Below are 26906 nucleotides of genomic sequence, written 5' to 3'. Positions count from 1 at the left end.
TGTGAGTAATCATAACTCCTTTAGGTGTCCCTGAAGAACCAGAAGTGAAAATAATAGTACAAACATCATTAAGACTACCTTTATTCTTTTTTATTTGCTTCATTAAATAATTATTTCTATCATCTATACTACGATTATTTGTATTCATTTTTTCACTCTCATTATTGTTATTATTATTATTATTACTATTACTATTACTATTACTATTATTATTATTATTATTATTGTTGTAATAATTTTCTTGGTCTTTTTTTAGTTTATCATAAAAAGCTATATTTGGATTATGTTCTTTATGAAAGGCATGGTCATACATATCAGATTGAGGAATTACATTTCTATTTTTATATTTATCTATTAAATCTTTATAATAATATAATTTATATCCAACATTTTTTGCTTTTTCTTTCAATTCTTCTTTTACATTCGATTCGTCATAAATAATTAAAATACTTAGATCTACTAATTCTTCTTTCATCTTTATTAAAGATTCTAATTTCTCTGCTTCTATACAACAAACTTTCATATTAGTTTTTTTAAAAATATATATAACAGAGTTTAAACCTATAGTATCATATATTGGTACTGTTACAAAATTTATTGCTGAAGTAGCTACATCTGTAATAAACCACTCACTTCTATTTTTTGACCATATACCTAATATTTTAAATTGATTATAAATTCCATTATCATTAAATATATTATATTCAATTTCTTCAAATTGATATAATGCTGATGCAAATATTTCTATTTCATTTTTAACTTGTCCATATGTTTTAAAAGTATACTCACCTAATATAACTTCATTATCTCCTCGTATTTCTTTTTTCCTTTCACCTAAAAGATCCTTATTATAATAATATTTACAAAAAAAACAAAATACATCATATTTTGAACTAGCTGGTATACCAAGAAAACCTTTCGTCTTTTCTAATTCACTATTTAACTTATAATTATATGGCCTATATATATTACTTGAATTTTTTTTTCCACTACTTTTTATTTCTTCAAAATATTTTAATTCATCTACCTTATCAATATCTAAATCTAACTTATCCTCGTTCTCTAAAAAGTTATACAATCTCTTCTTAAAATTAATAATATCCATTTTCTTATCTTTAAAAGTTTTTCAAAACAGGCATACTATAATAATATATGAGTATGTAATATATTTATATAAGAATATTGACAAAAAGGTTATCTTTTTTTTTCTTTTTTTTCAAATTAATAAAACGAACAAATAATTCTAAAATAAATACATACATACATATATATATATATTATTATTATTATTATTCAAACGAACAAATATATTATTTTATATATATATACCTTAAAAAAAAAAATACATATACATATATATAATTATATATAAAATATATATTTTTTTTTTTTCTTAAAGTGTAGTAATATTTTCAATAATTAAAAAAAAAAAAAAAAATATTCATACATATATATTATATATATATTTAACATATTACTACTACCATAAAAATAAAAAGATTATATAATATATATATATATTTATATATATTCATATAAAAACAATGATTTATAATATATATATAAATATATAATGACAAAAAGTGATAAAAACAATGAATATATATTTTTTAAATATTTAAAATAAAAAATATATTATAAAAAAATATAAAAATTTATTTTTATGCAATAAAACCAAGGAAAAAAAAAAAAAAAAAAAAAAGGAGTAATGGTTAAATGATAACAAACTAGTTTTGAGAAATTATATATATGAAAAATAAAAAATAATTTTTATTTATTTTTATTTTATTTATTATATTTATATTATTTTTTTTTCTTATATATACAGATTAAAAATATATAATAAGTAAAAAGAAATACATATATAAAAATAAAATATAATATTTTATATATATATATATATATATATATATATGCAGTGATACATAATATTTATATATTTTTTTATAAAATAATATAAAAATATTTTATACGTATATATAATATATATATTATATATATATATTATATAATATGTATATTACATACTATACATATAATATATATATGTATAGTTTTATCCTTCAATAGTTTTATTAAACGAAGATTATAATAATAATTATTTATATATATATATATATATATATATATAATTAATATATATTTAACAATTTCATATAATATATTTTAAATTATATATTATTAAATATATATATATATATATGTATTATTTATATAATATATTATATATATATATAATATAAACATAGTAAAGAATAAAAAATATATTTTTTAACTATATATTTATATATATATAATATATTTATATATATATTATATGTTCTCAAAAATTTTTATCTTTTTATTAACACAATGTTCTAAAAAGATTTTCAATAAAGAAAAAAAAAAAAAAAAAAAAAATATATATCGACAAAGTTTTTTTTTCACTGGTTTCTTTTATATTAAAATTAATCAATTCATCTTTTTTTTTTTTTTTTTTTTTTTTTTTTTATTTATTAAATTCTATGAATTTATTTTTACATAATTAGTGATTACAATAAATGAGTGAAAAAAATACCTAACAATTTATGTTACTAACAAAATAAAATGTATAAAAAATATATATATTAAATATAATATATATATATATAGTATAATTTTATTAATATTTATATAATAAAATAATAGATGCTCTTGGAGCAATGATATTTATTCTTTATATATTTATTTATTTATTTATTTATTTGGTTCTTTTTTTTTTTTTTTTTTTAAACCATTATTGTATATATAAATATATAATATATATAATATTTTCTTTTTTATGCATTCATATTTATAATTATAGTTAAAAAAAAAAGAAAAAAAAAATAAATACTACAGTGTTCCGAATAATATGATACTACATATATTATATATATATATTTATTTATTTATATATGTTAAACTTATTATTTATTATTCTCTTCTTGATGATACATTTTTTTTTTCATTTACGTACAAATAAAGGAAAAAATTAAATCACTTTAAATTATAACATGAAAATTTTTAATTATATAAATTTTAAAAATAAAGAAAATACATGTTAATAATCTTAATAGTTGATAAATATTGAATTATTGTATTAATAAACCTTCTTGTACATTATTCATATTTGAAAATAAAATTATTTTTTTATGAAACAGTACACATATATATATATATATATATATATATATATATATATTAAATAAACCTATTGGGTTTAATATAATTAAATTGTACTTATTTTTAAATATTATTCATACATCCTCAAAAATATTATTATTATGATTTATATATATATATATTTATGTATATATATTTTTCATATGCTTCGAATAAATTATTAAATATATTTTTAAATAAGTATTTAAAAATATGTATACGATTATAAATATAACAAATATCAAAGTACATAATTTTCTCCATTTTTTTTTTTTTTTTTTATATACATCGTTAAAACCCTTCAACAGGTCGAACCTGTATCTTTTTATAAACAAAAAAAAGGGTTAAAAAAATATATATATATATATATATATAAAAAAAAAAAAAAAAAAATGTACTTTCAAAAGATCACATATATATATATATATATTTATATGTGTGTCCTCTTTGTATACATTTTGAAAAAAAAAGAACCATCTTTTGAACAATAACAAAAAAATAAATATATAAAAAACTATAAGAACAACTAAAAATCTACAGTAGTACTAAATATTTGTTCTCCTAAATTAACATTTGAAACGATTGGAAAGGGTGATGTTTCTTCTACGTCATCTATTTCTGAATAAACTAGTATATCATTTGATGAATTCGTTGCATTATTATTATTATAATTACAATTCTCCTCTCTACTATAGTTTACATATTTTTGATAGTTCATATGGTTACTTTTATTTGGTGTTCTAGACAAACTGTCATACAATATATCCTGTTTATTACAAGATAGATTCTCTGAAAATATAGGTGAAAAATAAATAAACATAAATATATAAACATAAATATATAAACATAAATATATACATATACATATATACATATACATATATACATATATATATATTTTTCAACTTTTTTACATTTTAATTATACCACTGTTGTTATAAAAGAAAATATTATTTCTTTCAGAAAAGGAAACATACTTATTGTCCACATTTTTTAATTTCACATTTGGTAGGGGCAAAAAGTTGTCCTTGTTTTTATTTATCATAATATTATTTGAAGGAGTAGATATTTTATTATCATTAATTTGTTCCTTGTTATTTATAAAACTATTTGTTATATTATAATCAATGGTATTATTTCTATTTGATACAAATATATTATCATTATTTATTATTTTATTAGGTTCTACATATGGTATATTTCTATTATTTCTTTCTTTATATATATTATCTACGCTTCTATATTGTATATCATTTGGAACAGACATATTATTATAACTTCCTATACAATTCATAGATTCTGATATATTCAGAGCATCATTATTAATATAATTAGGTATTTCTTTATTCATATTATTTTCATTATTTTTATCTTCTCCGTTTTTTTTCTCCATATCTTTCTCTTTATATTTTATATCATATATTATATTCTCCTTACTTTTTCCATCTTCCATTTTGTTCTCATCATATTCTTCTTCATCACTATGAGATTTTTTTTTTTTTTTTTTTTTCTTCTCTTTTTTTAAAGCATTATCCATATTAATTATATTATCAGAAAGGTTTATAGACGATTTTTTCCTCCTTTTTACATTAAAACATTTCATATCATTAAACTCAGAAATGCTATCTGATAATTTTCTTAATTTACATGCTTCTTCAATATAATCTTTTTTTTTCTTTTTTTTTTCAATAGTGTTAAAAATACCTTTAAAAATCTTTTTGCTTATATTGTTATCTATGTTAGAATATAATACACAAATCTTTTTCTTTATAATCTTTACTAAATTGAATAACTTAAAATATATTGCTTCGATTAATATCCTTGTAAGCACATTTATATCATTTTCGCATATCAAAACACCATCCCTTAAAAAATCTAAAATATATTCAAAGCGCTTACCTAATGAAAAAATAAAAATATATATGTATATATATATATATATATATATTTATTTATTTATTCATGTCAGTATACCATTTCTATCTATAAATATTTCCTCCTTATTATAGTTATCTACAGATAAAAAAAAAAAAAAAAAAAATCAAAATATAATGATAAGCATAAAAAGGAAGGTTAATATTATAAACATATATACAATATTTATAAATACATATTATTCCAAATAATAATATATATAGAGTAACACACTATTACATAAGTGCGACAGTTGTAATTACAAGAAGAATCAGATTTATTCTTCAAAGTATTTAAAAAAAAAATATAAAACAAATAAAATATATATATATATATATATATTTGATTTAATCAAAACATGTTGTATTATAAAAATGATATTAAAATTTAAATATATGCAAAAAAAAAAAAAAAAAAAAAATTACCTAATATAATTTCGTACAAATAGGAACTTTTATATCTACATATTAAATTAAAAGTAGTCATATAAATCTTCCCTCCAACATTTATTTTAATTATATTATCTGTATAAAAAAAAATTAAATAAATGAAAATATTATAAGCATTACAAATTATATTATATAAATAAAACACCAGGTTAAAATAACCATGTATTTATTTTATCGTCTTATTATACTTTATAGTATATTTTTCATAAACACTATTATATTATAATGTTATGAGTAAATATATTAACACATTTATTAAGGGATCCTTTCAATTGTTTTTTATATACCTTTATTGGAATTGTCCATATTTTATCATACGTTTTTATATATAATTATATAAAAGATAAAAATATAAAATTAAATAAAATAAAATAAAATAAAATGAATATAAATAAAAATATAAATAAATAAATATATATCTATATATATATATGTATATATTTTTATATATGTGTGTGTATATATAAATAGGGTTCTTAATTATTATAATAAATCCTTCTATATAAATATACAAATGTATATTATATATAAAGTTTTTACTTATTTAAATTTATTCAATTATATGTTTCTTTTTCGCACAATGCGCTATAATGAAATATATAAAATGCATTTATTTCAATATCATAGATTTTACTTTCATATGAAACAAAAAAATTTATGTATATACTTAATTATTATCTGAGCTTAATTATTAAAATAATATACAAATCAGTATGTTTTGTATTTTACAATTGTTTATTTTTTTTTTTTTTTTTTTTTTTTTTTTTCGTCCTTTGTTTTACTCATCTTATATATATAACATTATTAGATTTATAAAGATTTGTAAGATGAAAAAAAAATTGTAGATAGAATACATTGAATTTTTTCCAACATATTATATAAATATAAATCATAAATAACAATTTATTTTAAATTCATAAGAAATATTAATTTGAACTTGTATCTAGTTTTATTTATATAAAATCTAAATTTTTATTCATATATATTATGAGAATTAAGAAATTTAATAAAGAAGATGAAAAAATATATAAATAAATAAATAAAATAAAATAATAAAAAAAAAAAAAAAAAAAAAAATTATATATATTATAATATATACATATATAAAATATATTATATATATATAATATAGTACTATAATATATTGCATACATATATAATATATATATATATATATATAATATATAAATATATTAGTAGTATGTATATGCATACATAGAAGTTATATATATATATATATATATATATATATATATATATATATATTATATATGTATACTTTTTACATCTATTCAAGTGCACATTTAATATTTATTATTAATATATTTAAGAAAAAAAAAAAAAAAAAAAATTATTTTTTTATTTCATTTTTATTTTTAATAAAAATTTAAAAATAAATTATTTTAATTTGAAAATATTTGTTTTTGTAATGTTTTTTATGAAAGGACATATCTAAATTATTTTCTTTTATACATATATATATTAATTATAACAAAGAAATAAATTATTTGAAAAATGCATTTTTTTATTTTTTTTTAATAATAGTAAAAAAAATTATTGTTAACATATTACACATTTTTGGAGAATTAAAAAATTATATATTGACATTTTTTTTTTAGACCAATTATTTGTTTGATTTTCTTTATATATATATATAATCGAATGTGTACACAAAATAATGTTATATATAAATATATATATATATATATATATATATATATATATATATTTGTTTACATAATATAATAAAAATATTATTATATGAATAATAGTATGTATTACCAAATATATCTGTGTACATATTTTTCTTCTTACCATTATATTTTTTGTATTTTTATTTATATATTTTTATGTGTATTTATTTAAAAAAGAAAAAAAAAAAAAATTAATACAAATAAAAAGTACAAGAACTGAACTACTAATATATGCATTTTACAGATTATATTTTTAATTTGTGATTCATATAAACACCAGTAATGTTATATAGAGGGATTTATTTATACATATTATTAAAAAAAAAAAAAAAAAAAAAGAGTAATCAAAATATTGATATCATTCTTTAAATATTATATTTTTATATTTATGTGTTATTTTAATTTTATATGTTTATTTTCATTTTTATGCGTATTTTTTTTTTTTTTTTTTGTTTTTACTAAGAATAATATGCTTTGTCTTTAATTTTTTTTTAAATTAGAATTTTTCATATAAATAAAAAAGAAATAATAATAAAATAATATAAAAAAATATATTGAATATTTATAATTCCATTACAGTGTCAACAACCAAGAAAAAAAAAAATGAAAAAAATAAAATAATAAATAAATAGAATAATAATAATTATTATAATTAACATCAAATGAATTTTTATTTATTTATTTTTTATTTTTATGTTTTGATGTACTAGCTATAAAAAAAAAAAAAAAAAAAAAAAAAAAAAAAAAAAAAATTATTAACATTCATGTAATATATATTTTTATGGTACACGAACTAGCCAAAAAAAAAAAAAAAAAAAAAAAAAAAAAAAAAAAATTATTAACGTTCATGTAATATCTCTTTGTATAATAAATTTAACTGAATAAAGAAAAAAAAAAAAAAACCTATTATCATTCATGTTTATAAGTAATAAAGATGCCAAGAATAGATGTATCAAAAGATGTAAAGCTTACAATTATGTCCTACAACATTCAAATGTTGTCTATTCCATTTAGTGTGCATTTGAACAGCTGGACAAGAAGAAATGCCATAATTGATTATATATGTTCACTTGATGATATATACGATATTGATATATTAGTTCTAAATGAAGTGTTTACGAAAAAATGCTACAAACTTTTAACAAGTGGGAAAATAAAAGAGAAATTTCCTTACCATACAAATGTAATAGGTCGCAATTACAAGCGCCATGATAATTACAATGACAGTTCATCAAGTACTGGACAAAAAGATGGTTTATCATTTCATTCAAGTGATACTAATATAAATATTGAAAGTACTCGTGGTATATCAAATTATGTGAGTGAACAAATGGAATACATACGAAAAAATAAGGAAAATCATAAAAATAAGTTAAGTAAAATTTCTGAAGATATAAGTGAAAATTCAAATAGTTCCTATAATTCAAATTTTGATAGTGTAACTGGAAAACGTAAATTCTTTCATTTTGTTAATGGAGGTGTGATTGTTTTATCGAAACACAAAATATTACATAAGCACGCATTAATATATTCTAGTGGTAAATTTCCAGATGTATTTTGTTCCAAAGGAGCTATATATTTAAAATGTGATGTAATGAACAAAAAGGTAAATGTTGTAGCTACACATTTACAAGCAGGTGATAATAAAGAACAACAGAAATGTAGATGGAAACAAATCGATGAATTAAGCAAATGGGTATATGAAGGAATTCCTAGTACATTTATTAAGAAATTTGAATCATTATTTTTTGTAGGAGATTTTAATATAAGATATAATGCAGATAGATTATTTTTAGATAAAGTTTTATCAGATAATTACTTAAATAGTTATGTAACAAAAAAATCTTTAGATACAACTTATGACTCCTTTTTAAATGATTATTGTAGATATATAGAAAGAGATTATAACTATAAACATAAATATACTTTAGATTATATACTAGTTGCAAATAATTCAAATGTGGAAATTATTGTCCCACAAACATCTATACAAAATTATTATAAATCATTATATTTTATAAAATTCTTTTTAGGTATTATTCCATATAAAACTACATACATACACCATCCCAGTGACCACTTTCCAATATATGCAACATTTCTTATTTTAAGTTAATGATATTAAATATATATGTAGATATATGCTTTTATATGTAAACATTTTTATTTTCTATTTTTTTTTTTTTGAGCAAAAAAATAATATATGAAAATCCATAAGTGGAAGGTATAAATTAAATATATGTGAAATATATATCTTTTTTTTCTTTTTAATTAAGGATTTATTCATTTTTACATTAAAGGAAAGTATATATATATATATATATAAGAAAAAATAAATGAAAAGAAAAAAAACATTCCCATTAAATATATATATATATATATATATTTATAATTTATTTATTATTTTTTTTTTTTTTTGTTCATTTAGTTTTATTTTATTTCATTTTATATTTCTTTTTTTTTTTTTTTTTTTTTTTTTGTTGTTATGTTATTGTGTTTGGTTATCCATATACCTTTTTTCTTCTTTTCATTATACATATATAATTTTTTTTTTAATATATTTTTTTTGTTCATCTGAATTAATAATAGATTTATAAATAAATTTAATTATTTAGGTTAATTTACCCATAACCCTTATTTTGATCTATCCTTATAATATATATATATAGTTATTTATTTATATCTTGAGTCATATTTATTTTGATTTTATTTTATATTTTATTTAATTCATTTGAGGAGGAGTTATCTTGAATTATATATTATTATAAAGAAGAAAAAAAAAAAAAAAAAAAATACTATAAGACTAAATTTTAAAAAATATATATGAACTATATAAACAAACATGAAATTATTATATGTATTATTTGAAAATTTAATCACATATAAATATATATATATATATATATATATATATATGTTTGTGTGTGTGTGTGTGTGTTAATATGTTTTTATATGTAGCTATTTACACATCTAACATTGATGATCTTTCTTATGGTGAAAAAATTCAAGCAACCTTATAACATACAAGAACCTTAACCCTTCGTCAAATTCTTTAGGAATTCTGGTTTTTTCAGTATTACTGTAAAATAAAAATATAATAAAATAAATAATATATACATTAATATATTTAAATATTTACATATTTATATAAGAATAATATGAATTCTTTTTATAATAAAATAAATAATTTATGGGTATTACTTGAAAAAGGATTCTATTAGGAAAATCATGTTGATAATAATATCACGTTTGTTCTTACTAGATTCTATTTCCTAAGAAAAAAAAAAAAATATATGTATATGTATATATATATATGTGCATACATTTATAATACATATACATGTTCATGTTAATATTTATTTATTCATTTTACATGATATATTAGCCTCTTCTTGTCCACGTTTAATAAGTTTTCAAAGGTTATATCTGGAATATCTTCATCCGAATTTCTTGTTTTGAATACATTTTTCAAGGTGTTTATAAAAATGTGAGAGAAATGAATAATAGCTTGAAAACTGCTATCATTCGGAAATACAAAACTGTTTATGATAACATCATATGTGATAGAGTTTTTATTTTTGAGGTTATCCATTGATTGTTGTAAATTATCAATATTTTTGTTTGTTTTAATTATAATCAAAAATTTTCCATATGATGTAAAAAATGGTATAATGAAATAAGAATCATCAAATATATAAGAGGATAAATGAGTTAGAAAATTATCATATATTTTATTATTTTTAATTATTTTATAACATGTTTCTTTTAATTTTAAGAATTCAAAATATTTTATTAATTGTATATCACAACAGTATACATATGGAAGTGTTGATAAATGTGTATTATTTAATTCATATTTAAAAAGTGATTTCTTTTTATGTATCTTACTATAATTATAATTCATACATGATATAAGCATATTTAAACATGTTATTGTTGGAACACTATCATTATATAAACTTTGAATATGATATAAATACATTTCATTTATTTTAAAGTTTTTATAAAAAGAATTACAATAATTTGGTAATATATTAGTATCATCAAATTCTATATAATAAGATATTTTTTCTAATTTGTCATGATTATTTTTATCATTAAATATATCTTGTAAGCATAAAAATAATATTTTATAATTATGTAATGGTACATAAGATATATATTTTTTTTTTTTTTTTTTTTTTTTTTCTTCTTCTTCTTCTTCTTTACAAAAATTTTTTTTAAAAAAGAAACTATTTATTATATTATTTTCATTAAAATAATTATTAATTATATCATTATGTTCTTTCCTTTTTTGAACTAGAGATATATTACATTCATTTAAATAAGTTTCGATTCCAGAATTTATAAAAATGAAATTATTCATTTCATTTAATTCTTTTGTTAGATTTTTTATTTCTTTTACTATAGAAAATATTATTACTATAAAAATATTATATGCCCTTTGTAATTTACAACATTTAAAGTGTACTTTATTTTTCCAATAATCTGTATACTTATAATTAAATTTTTTATTTTTTATTAATGAACATAATTTTTGTACTCTTTTTAAAAATAAATCTTTCTCTTCACTATGATTCTCTATGGAACATTTTTTATCACAAACCAATAAATTCTTTAAATATTTCCTATATACATTTTTATCATTACTTTTTAAAAAATTAATAATTTCTTCGTCATTTATTCTATTACAATTTCTTGTTTTACATGATTCTATACATGTATTATCACATGTGTGTTGTTCGATATTTTCTTCTACAACATATGTTTCATTTAATGTGTCATTTAAGGTTTCATTTAATGTTTCACTGTGCTTTCTTTTTTTTTTATGACTCTTATCGGATTTGTTATCTTCACTTTCATCGGATTCGTATTCTATGCTATTTTCTGATTGATTATCTTCATCTGATATAAAACTTTGGTCGTCATCTAATTTGACACTTTGATCGTCATCTGATTTGATAGTTTGATCGTCATCTGATTTGATAGTTTGATCTTCATCTGATATGATACTTTGATCGTCATCTAATTTGACACTTTCTTCTTCATCTGATATGATACTTTCTTTTTCATCTGATATGATACTTTGTTCGTCATCTGATTTGATACTTTGTTCGTCATCTGATTTGATACTTTCTTCTTCACCTGATTTGACACTTTCTTTTTCATCTGATTTGACACTTTCTTTTTCATCTGATTTGTTACTTTCTTCTTCATCTAATTTAATAATTTCATTTTCTTTTAACCCTTCATTTTGATCTTGCACCTCAACATTTTTTTTTTCTTCAACTTCAACATTTTTTTTTTCTTCCACCTCAATATCTTCTTTTTCTTCCATCTCAACATTTTTTTTTTCTTCCACCTCAACATTTTTTTTTTCTTCCACCTCAACATTTTTTTTTTCTTCCACCTCAACATTTTTTTTTTCTTCCACTTCAACATTTTTTTTTTCTTCCACCTCAACATTTTTTTTTTCTTCCACCTCCATATTTTCTTTCTCATCCACCTCAACATTTTTTTTTTCTTCCACTTCAACATTTTCATTTTTTTCCACCTCCACATTTTCCTTTTCATTCTCCATTATGTCCTCATTAATTTCATCATCATCATTTTGTTGTTCCTTTTCATAAATGCCTAATAGATTATCTTTTTTGTTTACTTGATTTAATAAATTTTCATTTTCTATAACATTTGATTCTTCTGTTTTTGCGTTTGAGACACTATCATTAATTGTCATTGCTTCTTCTTCCTTTGATATGTTATTAGACTGGTCATTTGATTTGTTTTCAGAATCATGTTGTGATACTATATCTTTTTGTGGATCCTTTAATGTTTCCTTTTGTATATAATCTGACACATTATCTGATACATTATCTGATATATTATCTGACACATTATCTGATATATTATCTGACACATTATCTGATATATCATCCGACACATCATCCGACACATTATCTGATATATTATCCGACACATCATCCGACACGTCATTCGATATATCATCCGATATCTCGTCTGACAATTCATCTGAATTATTTATCAACTCATCATGACTTAAATCATTGTGTTCCTTTGTTGTTTCATGTTCTAGGGCTGGTTCATTATCACATTTAAAAAAGCTTTTATTTTCATCTACTTCCTTTTCATTATCTTCACTACTATCATTAATTTTATTATTATCATCCACAAGAAAATTATCTTTATTTGTATTTTCTTCATTGTTAAGATTTAATATTATTGATTCATTCGTAAGTACATCTATTTTTTGCTCATCAGCTAAATGTTTGTTCATTTGATTTTCATTCATAGGATAATTATTATCATTATATATATCTTTGTGTATATCATTATGCATGTCATTGTTGATATTATTAATTTCTTCTATTCTATAGTGATCATTCCTTCCTGACATCTCATTATCATCATTCTTAACTTTCCTTTGTTTGAATAAGTTAAATACAAAATCTTTTATGCTTTCCTTCTTTTTATTTTTATTATGATTACTTGGAATAGTATCATTTCCAACAAACATTACATCATCATGTTCATTATTACTTATATGGGTATTATCCTCATTTGTTTTTAATAAATTATCTGTTTGAATATTAAAAGAAGACATTTCATTTTCTTCTTTTTTATATTCATTCTCTGTGCTATTACTTTTAAAAACAAATATTCTATTACTATTATTATTACCTATAGAATTTTTTTTTTTACCTTCCAACCTTGAAGAAGTAAATGAACTAAGTTTATTTTTTAATTTATCATATATTCCAATATGTGTCTTCATTTGTTTATTATCATTTAATAAATTATCATCCATATTATTAAATAAAGGATAGGATGTATATTTATTTATATCATTAGATATTATTATATCATTAGGTGTATAATCACTTATTTCAGACATATCAAAAAATAGTTCAGGGATTTTATTAATTTCATTATATATTTTTTTATTACATTCATTCATAGATATAAATAAAAGTTCTTCATATGATTTTTTACTTCTTAATAATTCTAATTCTTTTCTTATATACTCAATTTGGGTTTCTTTATGTTCTTCTTTTTTGAGACATGGCAATAATTTTGTATGTACTAAATGTAAACCAGTATTACTACAATTTGTATTATTATTATTATTATTATTATATGAATTAATATTATTATTATTACTTATGTTATCATTTGATGAAGCTCTTTTATTATGAGAAACAAATATATCATATGTATATTCTATAAACATAGCCATTTTTTCATATATACATATATCTTTATTTATTTCATCGCTATTTATTATACTTTTATTTTTTCCTATATAATTTAAAATATTCAATATGTCAACAAAATAATAAAAATTTTTTAAATGTGTAAAATATATAGTATTAAAAATAAAGAAAAATCCTGATTTGTCATTTACTACATTAATAAAAATCTTATTAAAATGATTATATTCGGATTCACTTTCTTTTATTTTATAATTAAATAAATCATTAGATTTATATATATTCTTCTTATACCCTTCATCGTTATAATAATATTCATTCTCATCTTCATACATATTATTATTAAATACTTCATCATCTTTATAACACATAATATTAGATATATAATTTTTACAATTCTCATTATCATTATATATAAAAGAATTATCTTTCTTACTAGTATAAAAATTATAAATATATAATAAAGATTTCAATAACGATTGATATTCAAATGGACTTCTATAATTATCTATATCTTCATTCTTATTTTTACTTACATAATTATCATCTTTTGAAATATCTTCAAATGTTCTTTTCTTCCTCTGTTTAATTATATCACATTCTTCTTCTTTCAAAAAATGTGATAAATTACATGGTATATTATTTGATTTACCACATGATATATTACTTGTTATGCCATTCATTGTATATCCTTCTATACCTCCCTTTACATTTGTTTTTTTAATATCCTTCATTTTTATTTCAGTTTTTTTTTTTTTTTTCCTTATTTTAATATCCTCTCTTTCCTTCTCTTCATTTGATTTTCTGAATATATTTAAGTTGCTATATATTTTTGAAAGTTTTTCATAAAATCCAATTTTCTTATTCTTATCATTGTCCACAATATTATATTTCTTATTAGAATCAGCATGAGAACTTTTTTCTTCTACTTCTTTGCTACTTTTATGATGAACGACTTTATAAGAATATTCGTTCAATTTTAATTTCTTCCTCCTACTATATTCCATTACTTATTATATGTAATATTAACGTGTATAATATATATGACATATATATATATTATATATATATATATATAGGAAGAAATAAAAAAAAAAAAAAGAAAAAAAATATATATTCATATATATTAATAATATATATATTTACATATGTTTATATATTTAATATAATTGTTCATTTATATATAAAAATATTTGCATATAATATTCATTCTTTAAGAATCTCTCTATAGAATAATAAAATGCTCATTTTGTCTCATCCACACTGTTTCTTCTCACATATAAAAATATGAAAAAAAAAAAAAAAAAAAAAAAAAAAATTATTATGGATTAAAAGATAATATAAAATTAAAAGGCCATTATTCAAATAACAATATATATTATATAATATTATTATTAATAATATTATTTCAAAAAAAAAAAAAAAAAAATTAATTATAAAGTAACATTAAAATTTCCTTTTTCATTGTTATTTAACAAATATGCTTATTTTATGTATTCATTTATTCTTTAAACATATTTTATTATTTAGTTCTTAATATATAATTTAAATTAAAATTTGAATTTTTTTTTTTTTCTTTTTTTTTGAGCCCTTGTAATTTTTGGCGTGCTTATATTATGCATTTCCGTCATTTACATATATACAATAAAAAAATTAAGTACACAAATAAAGTACATAAATATAATATATATATTATATATATTATAATAAGAACAAAATATATTTTTTAATTTTTTTTTTTTTTTTTTTATTTATTTTTTTATTCTTATAAATAAAATATATATATATATATATATATGAGCTTTTACTGAATCTTATATATTGTTAGTACAATATCCACACAAGTTATTGTGTAAATATATATATATTATATATATATTTCTTTTTTTTTTTTTTTTTATTTATATATATGTTCTTGTCCATTAAAATAAAAGATATATTATTGGTTTACATGTGTAAGTAAATAAGTATATTCCTTATACACATAATTATATATATATATAAATATATATATATAAATATATATATGTATTTATTTATATATGTATAATTATTTTCATTTTGATAAAACCGCACATTCCTCTGCCCCCCCCCTTTAATTCTTTTAATTTTTTACATATGAAATTAAATGTTCAAGAAAAAAACAAAATTTTGGATAACCTAAAAAACCGCTTGTTTAAAATAGAAAAGGTCATAGGGGATATAAAGCTCTATGAAATTAATGAGGATGTAAATGATCCTTTAATTGATAAGGATGATAAAAAAGAAGTAGTAGAGGAACATCAAAATTGTTATGATGAAATTAAAGAATATATAGAAAATATCAACATCGGTTAGTACCATCTATATATATATAAATATATATATATATATAAATATAAATATATATATATATATATATATATATATATATATATATATATATATATATATATATATTGATATATGTATATTTTGATATATATATGTTGATATATATATGATGTTCTTACTTTAGATAATCTTTATAAAAAAAAAGATGAATTAATAGAAATCATAAAAAAACATAAACACACAAATAGTATAGCTATTCATGTGTGTACTATTAAATTAATCCTACAACAAATATCCAAGGATTTTTTAAACGACATATATAATCAATGTAAAAATAAAAAATAAAAAATAAAAAAAATTAAAATAATATATTATAAAAGGAACCATGTATCACAATGGGGAATATAATATTATGATCATTAATTTATTTTTTATTTAGTATTATTATAATTATTTTATTTTTATGTTGTTCTATTCTTTATGATTCTTTTTCTTAGATAATGAATTTTATATATACATTCATAGCAATAACATTCTAGATGTATATAATACTTTTGAATATAAAAGAAATATAATTTTATCTCATATCGATTTTATGAAAAGCTATAGTTATCAAATAAAGGAAATTATGAAATTAAAGGATAACATAAATAGCTACAATATGTCAGGTAAGCAAATAAAAAGATATATACATATATATATATATATATATATATATATATATATATATATATGTGTGTGTGGGTATATATATTTTATTTGTTGCCATATTTTCAACATATACAATGTCATGTTATTTCTATTTACTCAATAGAAACTGAATTATACTTAGAACGATTAAATAAAATTGAAATAAAAAATCAATTGCTCTTCTCAAAAGTTTCCTCTATTAATACTTCTCTCGAACAATTAGCTTATAAATATGGACTACTTGTAATATAAAATATATAATATGTTAATATATTGACACATAAATATATATGTGTATATATTTATTCTTCTTTTTTATTTTCTCATTTTTATATAGATGAAGATTGCTTCTCTGATTATTTTAAAAAATAAAACCAAAAGTTTATAAATTACAAATATGATGTGAAAAAATTAAAAAATAAAACATATATATATATATATATATATATATATATATATATATATATTAACACTAAAAATCAACAGGATATATAAAATGACATATAAATGTATAATACACGAAATATTATACATATATATATATATTATTAAATTTTATGAATCAAAAAAAAAAAAAAAAAAAAAAAAAAATTAAATTAAAAATTAACAATTACATAATATATATAACATTATATATGTTACAATATTATTTATATTTATATTTATGTATATGTATATTTTTATGTTTATGATTTGATTTTTTTCTTTTGTATATTATATTATTCTCTCTGAACTTATAAACCTGAATTGCTAGATATTACGTTATCAATAATTTCCTCAATGATGATGTTAAAGCCCCTAATCCTATGGCTGTAAAGAAGTTAATACAGAATCTTATATTTTGTGCATTGTCTGTAGGAAATAATCCTATGAGAAATGGAGATATAGCTGGGTGATTTATTTTATGATAGAATGTTTGTAGTCCTAAATTATTTGTCAATTCTTGTAACAAGATTTTAATAAAAATTCTTGTTGATGATGTTGTGTCTTCTTCTGTTAATTTAATAATTTTAAAAATACTCCATGATATTGCATCAGTATATAATAGATGTGCAAAAAATTTTGAACAGTTTCTTAATTTAGCTGTTTCTAATCTATGAGCTGTATTAAATGAATTATCAAAACATTTTTCGAAATTTTCTTGATAAATTTTTTTTAATTTACATAATCTTTCTGCTTGTAAAGCATAAAATTTTTGAAATGTTTTTTCCATACAACAGCAATCTATTAACATATTACATATTTCTATTTCATATCCTTTTTTTATATTTAATTTTAATAATTTATGAACACATTCTTCATAACTTAATGATGACATAATTGATAGATAAACATTTTTTCGTAAATTTATTAAATATTGTTCAGTCATATCATGTATTTCTTCATTATCATCATCATCAATGTTACTTCCATCACTATCATTTTCATCATCGTTACTTTCATTAGTATCACTTTTTTGGGCTTCACTATCCTCACTACTATTATCATTTTCATCATCCTTTTCGTCTAATTCGTAATTACTTAATTTTTCACTATCACTTCCATTTGTTTCTTTATTTTTTTTATTTTTTTTCTTTTTCTTTTTCTTCTCATTTGATGAATCATCTCCAAATAACAATTCTTGAGAAATATTTTTCCATTCATTATCTTCCTCTTGATATTGTTCATAAGGAACCTCTCTAAAAATATTTAATTCTTCTTGACTATTAAAATTCTCATCCAATAAATCAATTTCATGTATTATTTTTTCTTCTTCATCAATTAAATTTAAATCATCATGAACAGAGGGGAAATCTTTAAAATTATTTTTTCTATAATTCCATAATTTTTCAATATCATATTGAGTTTTTATATTTATTTGTCCTTCTTGAATAATATCTTTAAGTCTATCAAAGATTATATCTAATCCCTTTCTACAAATATTTGTATATAATTCTCCAACTTCTGCTAAAAAATACGTACATACTTGAACAGAATCATTCGTTATATTTTTTAAAAGTAATGAACATAATTGTAAGCCTACTATTTCATGTATTATTCTTTGATTTATCATATGTGCTATAAACTTAACAGTATTAAAACATAATATTTTATCATTCCTTTGATATGCTCTTCTAAAATGTAATATTATCCTTTGTATTGTTAATAAACCTATATTAGGAAATTTAGAATTTACAATACATAATAAACATGTAAATACATTTGTAAATGCTGGAGAACTTAATTGTGCATGTATTAATGCACGACTAAATAATCCTTTCCCACGTATTAAATTACATTCAAATAATTCATAACATACTTCACTTATATTATCTATATTTACTTTATTTACTATATTATTTATTTTCTTTTTTAATTTCATCCATTCTTGTTTTTGATATAAAACACTCTTCTTATTTGTAACCTCATTTTTTAATCTTTCTAATTTAAATGGAGGAATATAAACACCTCCAGCTTTTCCTACATCTTCAATTGTAACATTAGAAATCTTTTGTTTTGCATATTCAATTAGATCTTCGTTAATTTCTAATGTCTCTTCATTTTTTTCCTCCTCTTTCAATGGATCATATTTTCTTTTTTTCTTTTTATCATACTTACTTATGTGACTATAACTTTTATTGCTACTACTTGTATTGCTACTACTTGTATTGCTACTACTTTTATTGCTACTACTTTTATTGCTACTACTTTTATTACTATAACTTTTATTGCTATCACTTTTATTGCTACTACTTTTATTGCTACTACTTTTATTACTATCACTTTTATTGCTATCACTTTCATTACTATCACTTTTATTGCTATCACTTTCATTACTATCACTTTTATTGCTATAACTTTTATTGCTATCACTGCTGACACTCCTACTGCTAACACTCCGCCTGATATACACATTCTTACCCTCATAGGAACCATTTCTTTTATCCTTTTTTTTTCTTTTCATGCTATACACACTTGAATTATCTGATGAACTCGATTCCTTCTTTTTTTTCTTCTTATTATATTTATCACTACTAATTGAATTATATTCCTCATAACAATTTTTATTATTTTTTTTCCCTTTTACTTTATCTTTACTTGAATGAGTAGAGGACATACTTTCATCGTGGGTTTTATTATTATTTTTTTTTATATGACTTGCAACTTTATCTTTTACATCTTTTTTATTTTTTATTTTTTCTTTCTTATAATTCGAATAATTATCTGTATTACTGTTATAACTATTCGATGAAGAATAAGAATTATTTCTTCTTTTCTTTTTTTCCTTATGTTTTCTTATTTCTAAATTACTATCATAAGATGAAGACGTGGTCCTCATCCTCTTTCTTTTATTAGCATAATCTGTTGAATAAGATGATGACGAACGAAACTTTTCCTTCTTCTCCCTTCTTATTCTTTCATTGTAATTATTATCCACATTTCTTTTGTGATCTTTATGCTTTTTTTTCTTTTCATCTTTTTCCCTACTACTCATTTTTCTCTTTTTCTTTTTTTTTTTTTTTTTTTTTTTAAAAAAAAGAACAGTTTTAAAATAATTATAAGATATTCATTGACATTTTATAATATTGTAATAAAATAATATACCACAGGTTATATTACTGCATAAATATAAATATATATATTATATATATTTATATATTTACAATATTTTCATATCAGTAATTTTATAATATATATATTTATCATTTAATATATTATAATAATAATAATGATTATCTTATTTTTTATTTTTTTTGTAACATATTATTATATATATATATATTCAGCACAAAATTGTAAAAAAAAAAAAATATATGTACATATATATTTTATAAATATGATGGAATTTTTTTAAAAATACTTCAAAAAAGGGATAAATACAATATCTTATAATAAATTTAGAAATATTGACCCTTCCTCTTTTTGAAAAAAAAAAAAAGAAAAAAAAAAAAAAAATGAAGAATGAATAAAAAAAGAGAGAAATATAAACTTTAATTAGGATATATAAAATGATCGACTTATTTTTTTTCCCCAAACATTATTTATTTTTGAATCATATATATATAATTATATATATATATATATATTATTATATATATTATAGAAATATTATAAATGAAAGAAACGTTCCTTTGTAATATTATATTTCTATAAATAACATATTATTTATATTATAAGGCCAAAAAAATTATATACATATTATTATATACATATTTAATTTTTATTTACAATATATATTAAAATATACTTAAATATATATTTATTATTTTTTTTTTTTTTTATTTTAATGTATCTTTTTCATGGAAGAAATAATATAGAAAGTATTTAGAAAGAAATATTACAAAGAAAAATCTAATTTGTATAATATATATATGTATATCAAAGTACTATTATATTATAATATTATATAATAATAACATTATATATATATTATTATAATAACTATTATTATTAAAAAAATATATATAATAAATTATTATCTTTTACAATTTCATCTATATATTTATATGGAAAGTTCAAAATGTTTCAAAAAAAATAAAAAAAAAGAAAACTTTAAATCATTTTAATCTATTCTTAAAAAGAGGTTAATAAAAAATATAAGTCTTTATTTTTAAAAATTATATATTTTTTTATATTCTTCCCTTGAGGTCTTGTTGTTAATCTGGTACTTCCTTTTCAACAAAAATATAACCATTCGAAAATTTTTAATTTTCTTCTTTTTTTGTTTTCTCAATATTTATTATTTGTTCTGCTGGAACATTGCAGTATTATATTAAAATGATCCCTTAAAAAAAAATAAAAATAAAAAATTTATGTTTCGTCTTTTAGTATGTTTTAATATGCATATATATTATATTATATCTATAATATATATGTATGTATATTTACAATTTAAATACTGTGCATCACGCTATATACGATTATAATTTTGCATAAATATTAAAAAAAAAAAAAAAAAAAAAAAAAAAAGAACAGTTTTACACTCTTTTTATGGTGTAATTAAATTTTTTTTTTTTTTTTCCTTAATTTAATAATGTAGGATAAATATATAAATATATATATATATATATATAATTGTATTAAATAAAAGATAGTGTCCCTTATTCGTTCACATATATAAATATATATTACTAAAATATTCACTTACTTATTTTATTCATTTCCTAAGGTTTTTTCAAAATAAAAGGATGAAAAGACATATAAGCCCATGCTTACAGAGGGAAATATTTTTATGCAACAGTCAGAAAAATAATAAACGATGCCTCGTTCTTTCCTTAAATAATGAATGTAACATTTTATGAATAAAATGATAAATTAAAGATATATAATTGCACACACATGTTGCATATGAAAATATTACTTTTATATAATATATACCTATTTGTATATATTATACATTTTATTTTATTTTATTTTATTTTATTTTATTTTATTTTTTTTTTTTCCGTTGTATAGTACAATTCGTTCTGAAAGCCTATTCTATACAAAATGAAGAACCCTCCTTTGATATACAAAATGTAAAAGATTTATTAAATGATCAACTTTGTTATGTACTTTATAATATTAATAATTATAGCTCATATTATCATTGGATATTAATATTGTGGGCACCAGAAAAAAATAACATATTAATAGATGATATAGATGAAAATAAAGTAAAAAAAAATGATTTTATACATATTGTTGATAAAAGAATTTATAAATATAATAATACAACTAATAAGATCAATAAATTATTATATTATAGTTTTAAACAAAAATTTCTAGATATAATTTTTAATTATTATGATATACCCTTATTTGAAATAAATAATTTTGTTATGCTAGAAAAATGTATACATGATTGTAATAATAAATATTATAATTATAAAAATTGTTGTACCTTGTTAAATAGAGAAAAAACAGAACCAAAAAATGACCCTTTTGATATATATAATCAATATAATTTACAAAGATATTATTTATTAAATATACAATTAAGAAGTATTAATAATATAATTATTTTAAATGATTCATCACTTTGTCATGATATGAAACGTCTTCTTGAAGAACCAAATATATGTTTAAATTTATTTTATATAGATATACAGAATTATAAAATTATAAGTAATCATTTAAATATTGATAATATTGAACAAGTTCATTCTTTTATAAAGGAAAATAAAATATTCTATGTAATATATAAAGTTCTAGATACATACACCTTCTTTTATATATGTAATGAAATATGTGATAATACAAAACAGAAATTTTTATATTCTTTATTTAAACCCTATTTAGTGGAATACTTAAAAAAAATAAAAAACATACCAATATTCCTCTCTATTGAATTAAGTAAAACAAAACATTTAATTAGATTTATAAATGCTGATTTGAAAAAAAATAAAAGTGGAAAATTTGAAAATAAACATAAAAATGACAATAACAATAACAAAAATAATTAATGGAAAATAGAAAAAAAATATTTCATATATGAAGTAAACAAAAATAATAATAAAAATATGAACAAGTCAGGTGATAATAAGAACAACCAAATATAACATAATAATGATACTTATATAAATATATCCAGGATAAATAATAATTTGGATATATCACAAATATATATATATATATATATACATATATATTAAAGAACATATACATAAAACTTTGATGAAAGAAAAATATAATTCTTTCAAAAGCAATGATGTCACTTTTGAAATAAAAAAAAAATAAAATAAAATAAAATAATAAAATAAATAGAATAAGTAATTTTTACCTGAACATATTAGCTAGCTTAAAAGATAAAAAAAAAAAATGCACACAAAACATAGTAAATGTGTAAAATATAAAAAATAGTATTTATTTTATTAATCATTTCGTATATATATTTTTTTTTTATTTGTTGTAGAAGTATATGTGTGTTTTTATTTAAATAATGTGATATATATTATTTGGACAAAATTTTAGGTGTCTTCATATAACTGGCATATTTTGACACATTTGATGTATTTCATATAATTGAATAATACCAAACAAAACTCTTAAAAAGTGCATCTTTTAATTTTAATGAAAATAATAATTGATCATTTCGGTCTATAAAAAAAGTCAATTAAATTTAACCATTCTCAATCATTTCAACTACATAATGAAAAGACTAATATTTATTTTAAAAAAGTAAAACTTTGTATTACCATTCATATAAAATTGATAAATTAATTTTTTTGGTAGTACAAAATTTACGCAAATAAAATGTGTGGTACAGAAAAAAATACAAAAAAATAATCAAAAGCATACAGGTTAGTGAAATATTATTTTTTTACCCTCAAAAAAAAATATACATATATATATATATGTATGTATTATCTTATAGATCATTTGATATGTTTCTTATAGCATAAATAATATATACCTAATATATATAATATTAGAATAGTTAAATGCAATATATTTTATTACCATTATTTAATAATATATATACATAATTATTTACTTATATTCTATTTTTTATATACACAAAATAAAAAATACCATTTAAGGGATCTTATATTTTTTGTTCTTAATATTTCTTTCATTATTAGTATTATTATTTTTTTTTTTTTTTTTTTATCTTTTATACCCTATAAAAAATATAGAAACTTATTCATTATATATAAATGAAAATAAAAAAAAAAAAAATTTCTAAAGTTTTTTTTGAAAAAACTTATTTTCAGGATAATTATATTTTCATATATTTTTTCTTTTTTTTATATGATATACTAATTGTGTCATCTTTAAGAAAATGTAATTATATATTATAATATATAATATATATTATATATATACTATAATTTGTTAGGGGGAAAAAATAAAGCCCTACATAGTTTTTTTTCTTTTTAATATTGTAATGAAAAGGCACTTACAAATAAATAAATAAATAAATATATATATAATATTAAAATAAAATAAAAAACTAAAACAATTATAATAACATTATTTTGATTTCTTTTCTTTCTTTTTTTTTTTTTGTAATATATTTTTTTATTATTATCCTATAACATTCTCCACTTTTGAATTAAATATATAAAAAAAATAAATTTCTTTAAGATAATATTTGATAAATAAAAAAAAAAAAAAAAAAAAAAAAAAAAAACTTTATAAAGTACATTTTATTATAAAATTATATATATATATATATATATATATATATATTATATATATATGTTAGTATATCCCATTTTTAATATTTAAAATAAAAAAAAGATGACGACCGAAGAAAAGATTAACAACTTAAATGAAGATTTAGAAGAATTAAACACCTTACTGTTATCAGTTAAAAGAGAAAATGTGAAGGCAAAAATACAACAATGTATTGAGAATATTAATGGAGAAATAATGAAATTAAAAATTAATAAAAATCAAATGCCAAACAAAATTACTGATACAAAAGTTCAATTAAACGATCCTATTGTTTCATATAATTCCGTTCAATCATTTGCTTGGAATCAAGAAAGAAATAAAGTGACTATATTTTTAACTGTTAAGAATGTGCATACTGTAGGAGAAGAAAAAATTTCAACTATATTTGAAGAAAGATCATTTGAAATAAAAATGAATGATGTAGATAAAAAACATTATCGTTTTTGTATTAAAAAATTGTGTGATAAAATTATACCAAATAAATGTTCATTCAAAGTAAAAAAAGATACTGTACATGTCACTTTAATAAAACAAGAAAACAAACACTGGGATAATCTACATTTTAAAGAATCACCAATGTCTAAAATAAAACCTCCACGTATGGATGAACAAACAGAACCATCAGCTATGTTAATGAATATGATGAAACAATTATATCAAGAGGGAGATAGTGATATGAAAAGAACCATAGCCAAAGCTTGGTGTGAAGCTAACGAAAAAAAATCTGACTTTTCTGTACCAAATTTTTAGAAAAAAATAAATAGTAAAAATAATAAAAATAAATAAATAAATACATACATACATATATATATATATATATATATAATGCCATAAAATAAGATAGGTTGATATACACCCTTGTATATATATATATTTATATTTATATATTTTTTCTACTTTTTTATTAATTTTCATATTAATTTTTTTTTTTTATCTTATTTTTTTTTTTTTTGGAAGGGGTAATAATATACGTGATTATATACCTTTTATTTTTCTTTTTAAGAAATATGTACCTTTTGCTTAACTACAAAAATATATTACCATATTGATGAAGCATAATATTTTTAATTTAATCATTTCATTTTATAAAATGTAAAATGTCTTATATGTATCTCTATATGGACAGATAATATAACAAATAACAAACCATGATGTAGAAAATGAATATAATATTGATTGTGTACATATATTTTAATATATTTATAGAATAAAATATATATGAATATATTATATTACATGACTTTATATATTTATTTATTAATGAAACAACTTTAATTTACGTTCGTTTAAAACACGTTTTTGAAAATTTATAA

The 26906-nt window shown here is 18.2% G+C and overlaps 8 protein-coding genes across 8 annotated transcripts in view; 4 read left to right on the top strand and 4 right to left on the bottom strand.

Moving 5' to 3' along the window:
- The window catches only part of PADL01_1239600 (acyl-CoA synthetase), a gene marked incomplete at both ends in the record, with an annotated part of 2340 nt that extends 1235 nt beyond the window's left edge, over nt 1-1105 (bottom strand). The window contains one exon of the mRNA XM_028683369.1: nt 1-1105. This exon is cut by the window's left edge and continues 1235 nt beyond it. Within this exon, the coding sequence (XP_028539554.1) occupies nt 1-1105 (1105 nt within the window).
- Nucleotides 1106-3688: 2583 nt separating this feature from the next.
- Nucleotides 3689-5831, bottom strand: PADL01_1239500 (conserved Plasmodium protein, unknown function; the record flags this gene model as incomplete). Its single annotated transcript, XM_028683368.1, has 5 exons — nt 3689-3951; nt 4090-5061; nt 5137-5175; nt 5502-5600; nt 5813-5831. 5 exons carry the CDS (start codon nt 5829-5831, stop codon nt 3689-3691), a joined length of 1392 nt encoding a protein of 463 aa, XP_028539553.1.
- Nucleotides 5832-8153: 2322 nt separating this feature from the next.
- PADL01_1239400 (sphingomyelin phosphodiesterase, putative) lies at nt 8154-9335 on the top strand (the record flags this gene model as incomplete). The annotated part of the gene is made up of 1 exon (XM_028683367.1): nt 8154-9335. The coding sequence occupies one exon, from the start codon at nt 8154-8156 to the stop codon at nt 9333-9335; it is 1182 nt and encodes a 393-aa protein (XP_028539552.1).
- Nucleotides 9336-10189: 854 nt separating this feature from the next.
- PADL01_1239300 (conserved Plasmodium protein, unknown function) lies at nt 10190-15455 on the bottom strand (the record flags this gene model as incomplete). Its single annotated transcript, XM_028683366.1, has 3 exons — nt 10190-10298; nt 10421-10491; nt 10593-15455. 3 exons carry the CDS (start codon nt 15453-15455, stop codon nt 10190-10192), a joined length of 5043 nt encoding a protein of 1680 aa, XP_028539551.1.
- Nucleotides 15456-16566: 1111 nt separating this feature from the next.
- Nucleotides 16567-17839, top strand: PADL01_1239200 (conserved Plasmodium protein, unknown function; the record flags this gene model as incomplete). The annotated part of the gene is made up of 5 exons (XM_028683365.1): nt 16567-16780; nt 16946-17089; nt 17259-17429; nt 17576-17694; nt 17789-17839. 5 exons carry the CDS (start codon nt 16567-16569, stop codon nt 17837-17839), a joined length of 699 nt encoding a protein of 232 aa, XP_028539550.1.
- Nucleotides 17840-18208: 369 nt separating this feature from the next.
- On the bottom strand, nt 18209-20926 carry PADL01_1239100 (cell cycle control protein, putative; the record flags this gene model as incomplete). Its single annotated transcript, XM_028683364.1, has 1 exon — nt 18209-20926. The coding sequence occupies one exon, from the start codon at nt 20924-20926 to the stop codon at nt 18209-18211; it is 2718 nt and encodes a 905-aa protein (XP_028539549.1).
- Nucleotides 20927-22619: 1693 nt separating this feature from the next.
- On the top strand, nt 22620-23876 carry PADL01_1239000 (conserved Plasmodium protein, unknown function; the record flags this gene model as incomplete). Its single annotated transcript, XM_028683363.1, has 2 exons — nt 22620-22719; nt 22888-23876. 2 exons carry the CDS (start codon nt 22620-22622, stop codon nt 23874-23876), a joined length of 1089 nt encoding a protein of 362 aa, XP_028539548.1.
- A 1780-nt stretch (nt 23877-25656) lies between these two features.
- PADL01_1238900 (calcyclin binding protein, putative) lies at nt 25657-26343 on the top strand (the record flags this gene model as incomplete). Its single annotated transcript, XM_028683362.1, has 1 exon — nt 25657-26343. One exon carries the CDS (start codon nt 25657-25659, stop codon nt 26341-26343), a length of 687 nt encoding a protein of 228 aa, XP_028539547.1.
- Nucleotides 26344-26906: the final 563 nt, after the last annotated feature.

This window comes from Plasmodium sp. gorilla clade G2 (assembly GCF_900097015.1).
Source record: "Plasmodium sp. gorilla clade G2 genome assembly, chromosome: 12".
Taxonomy (NCBI): Eukaryota; Apicomplexa; class Aconoidasida; order Haemosporida; family Plasmodiidae; genus Plasmodium; species Plasmodium adleri (nom. inval.).
The sequence above is the reverse complement of the archived record's forward strand: the minus strand, read 5'-3'. Positions and strand labels throughout refer to the sequence as shown.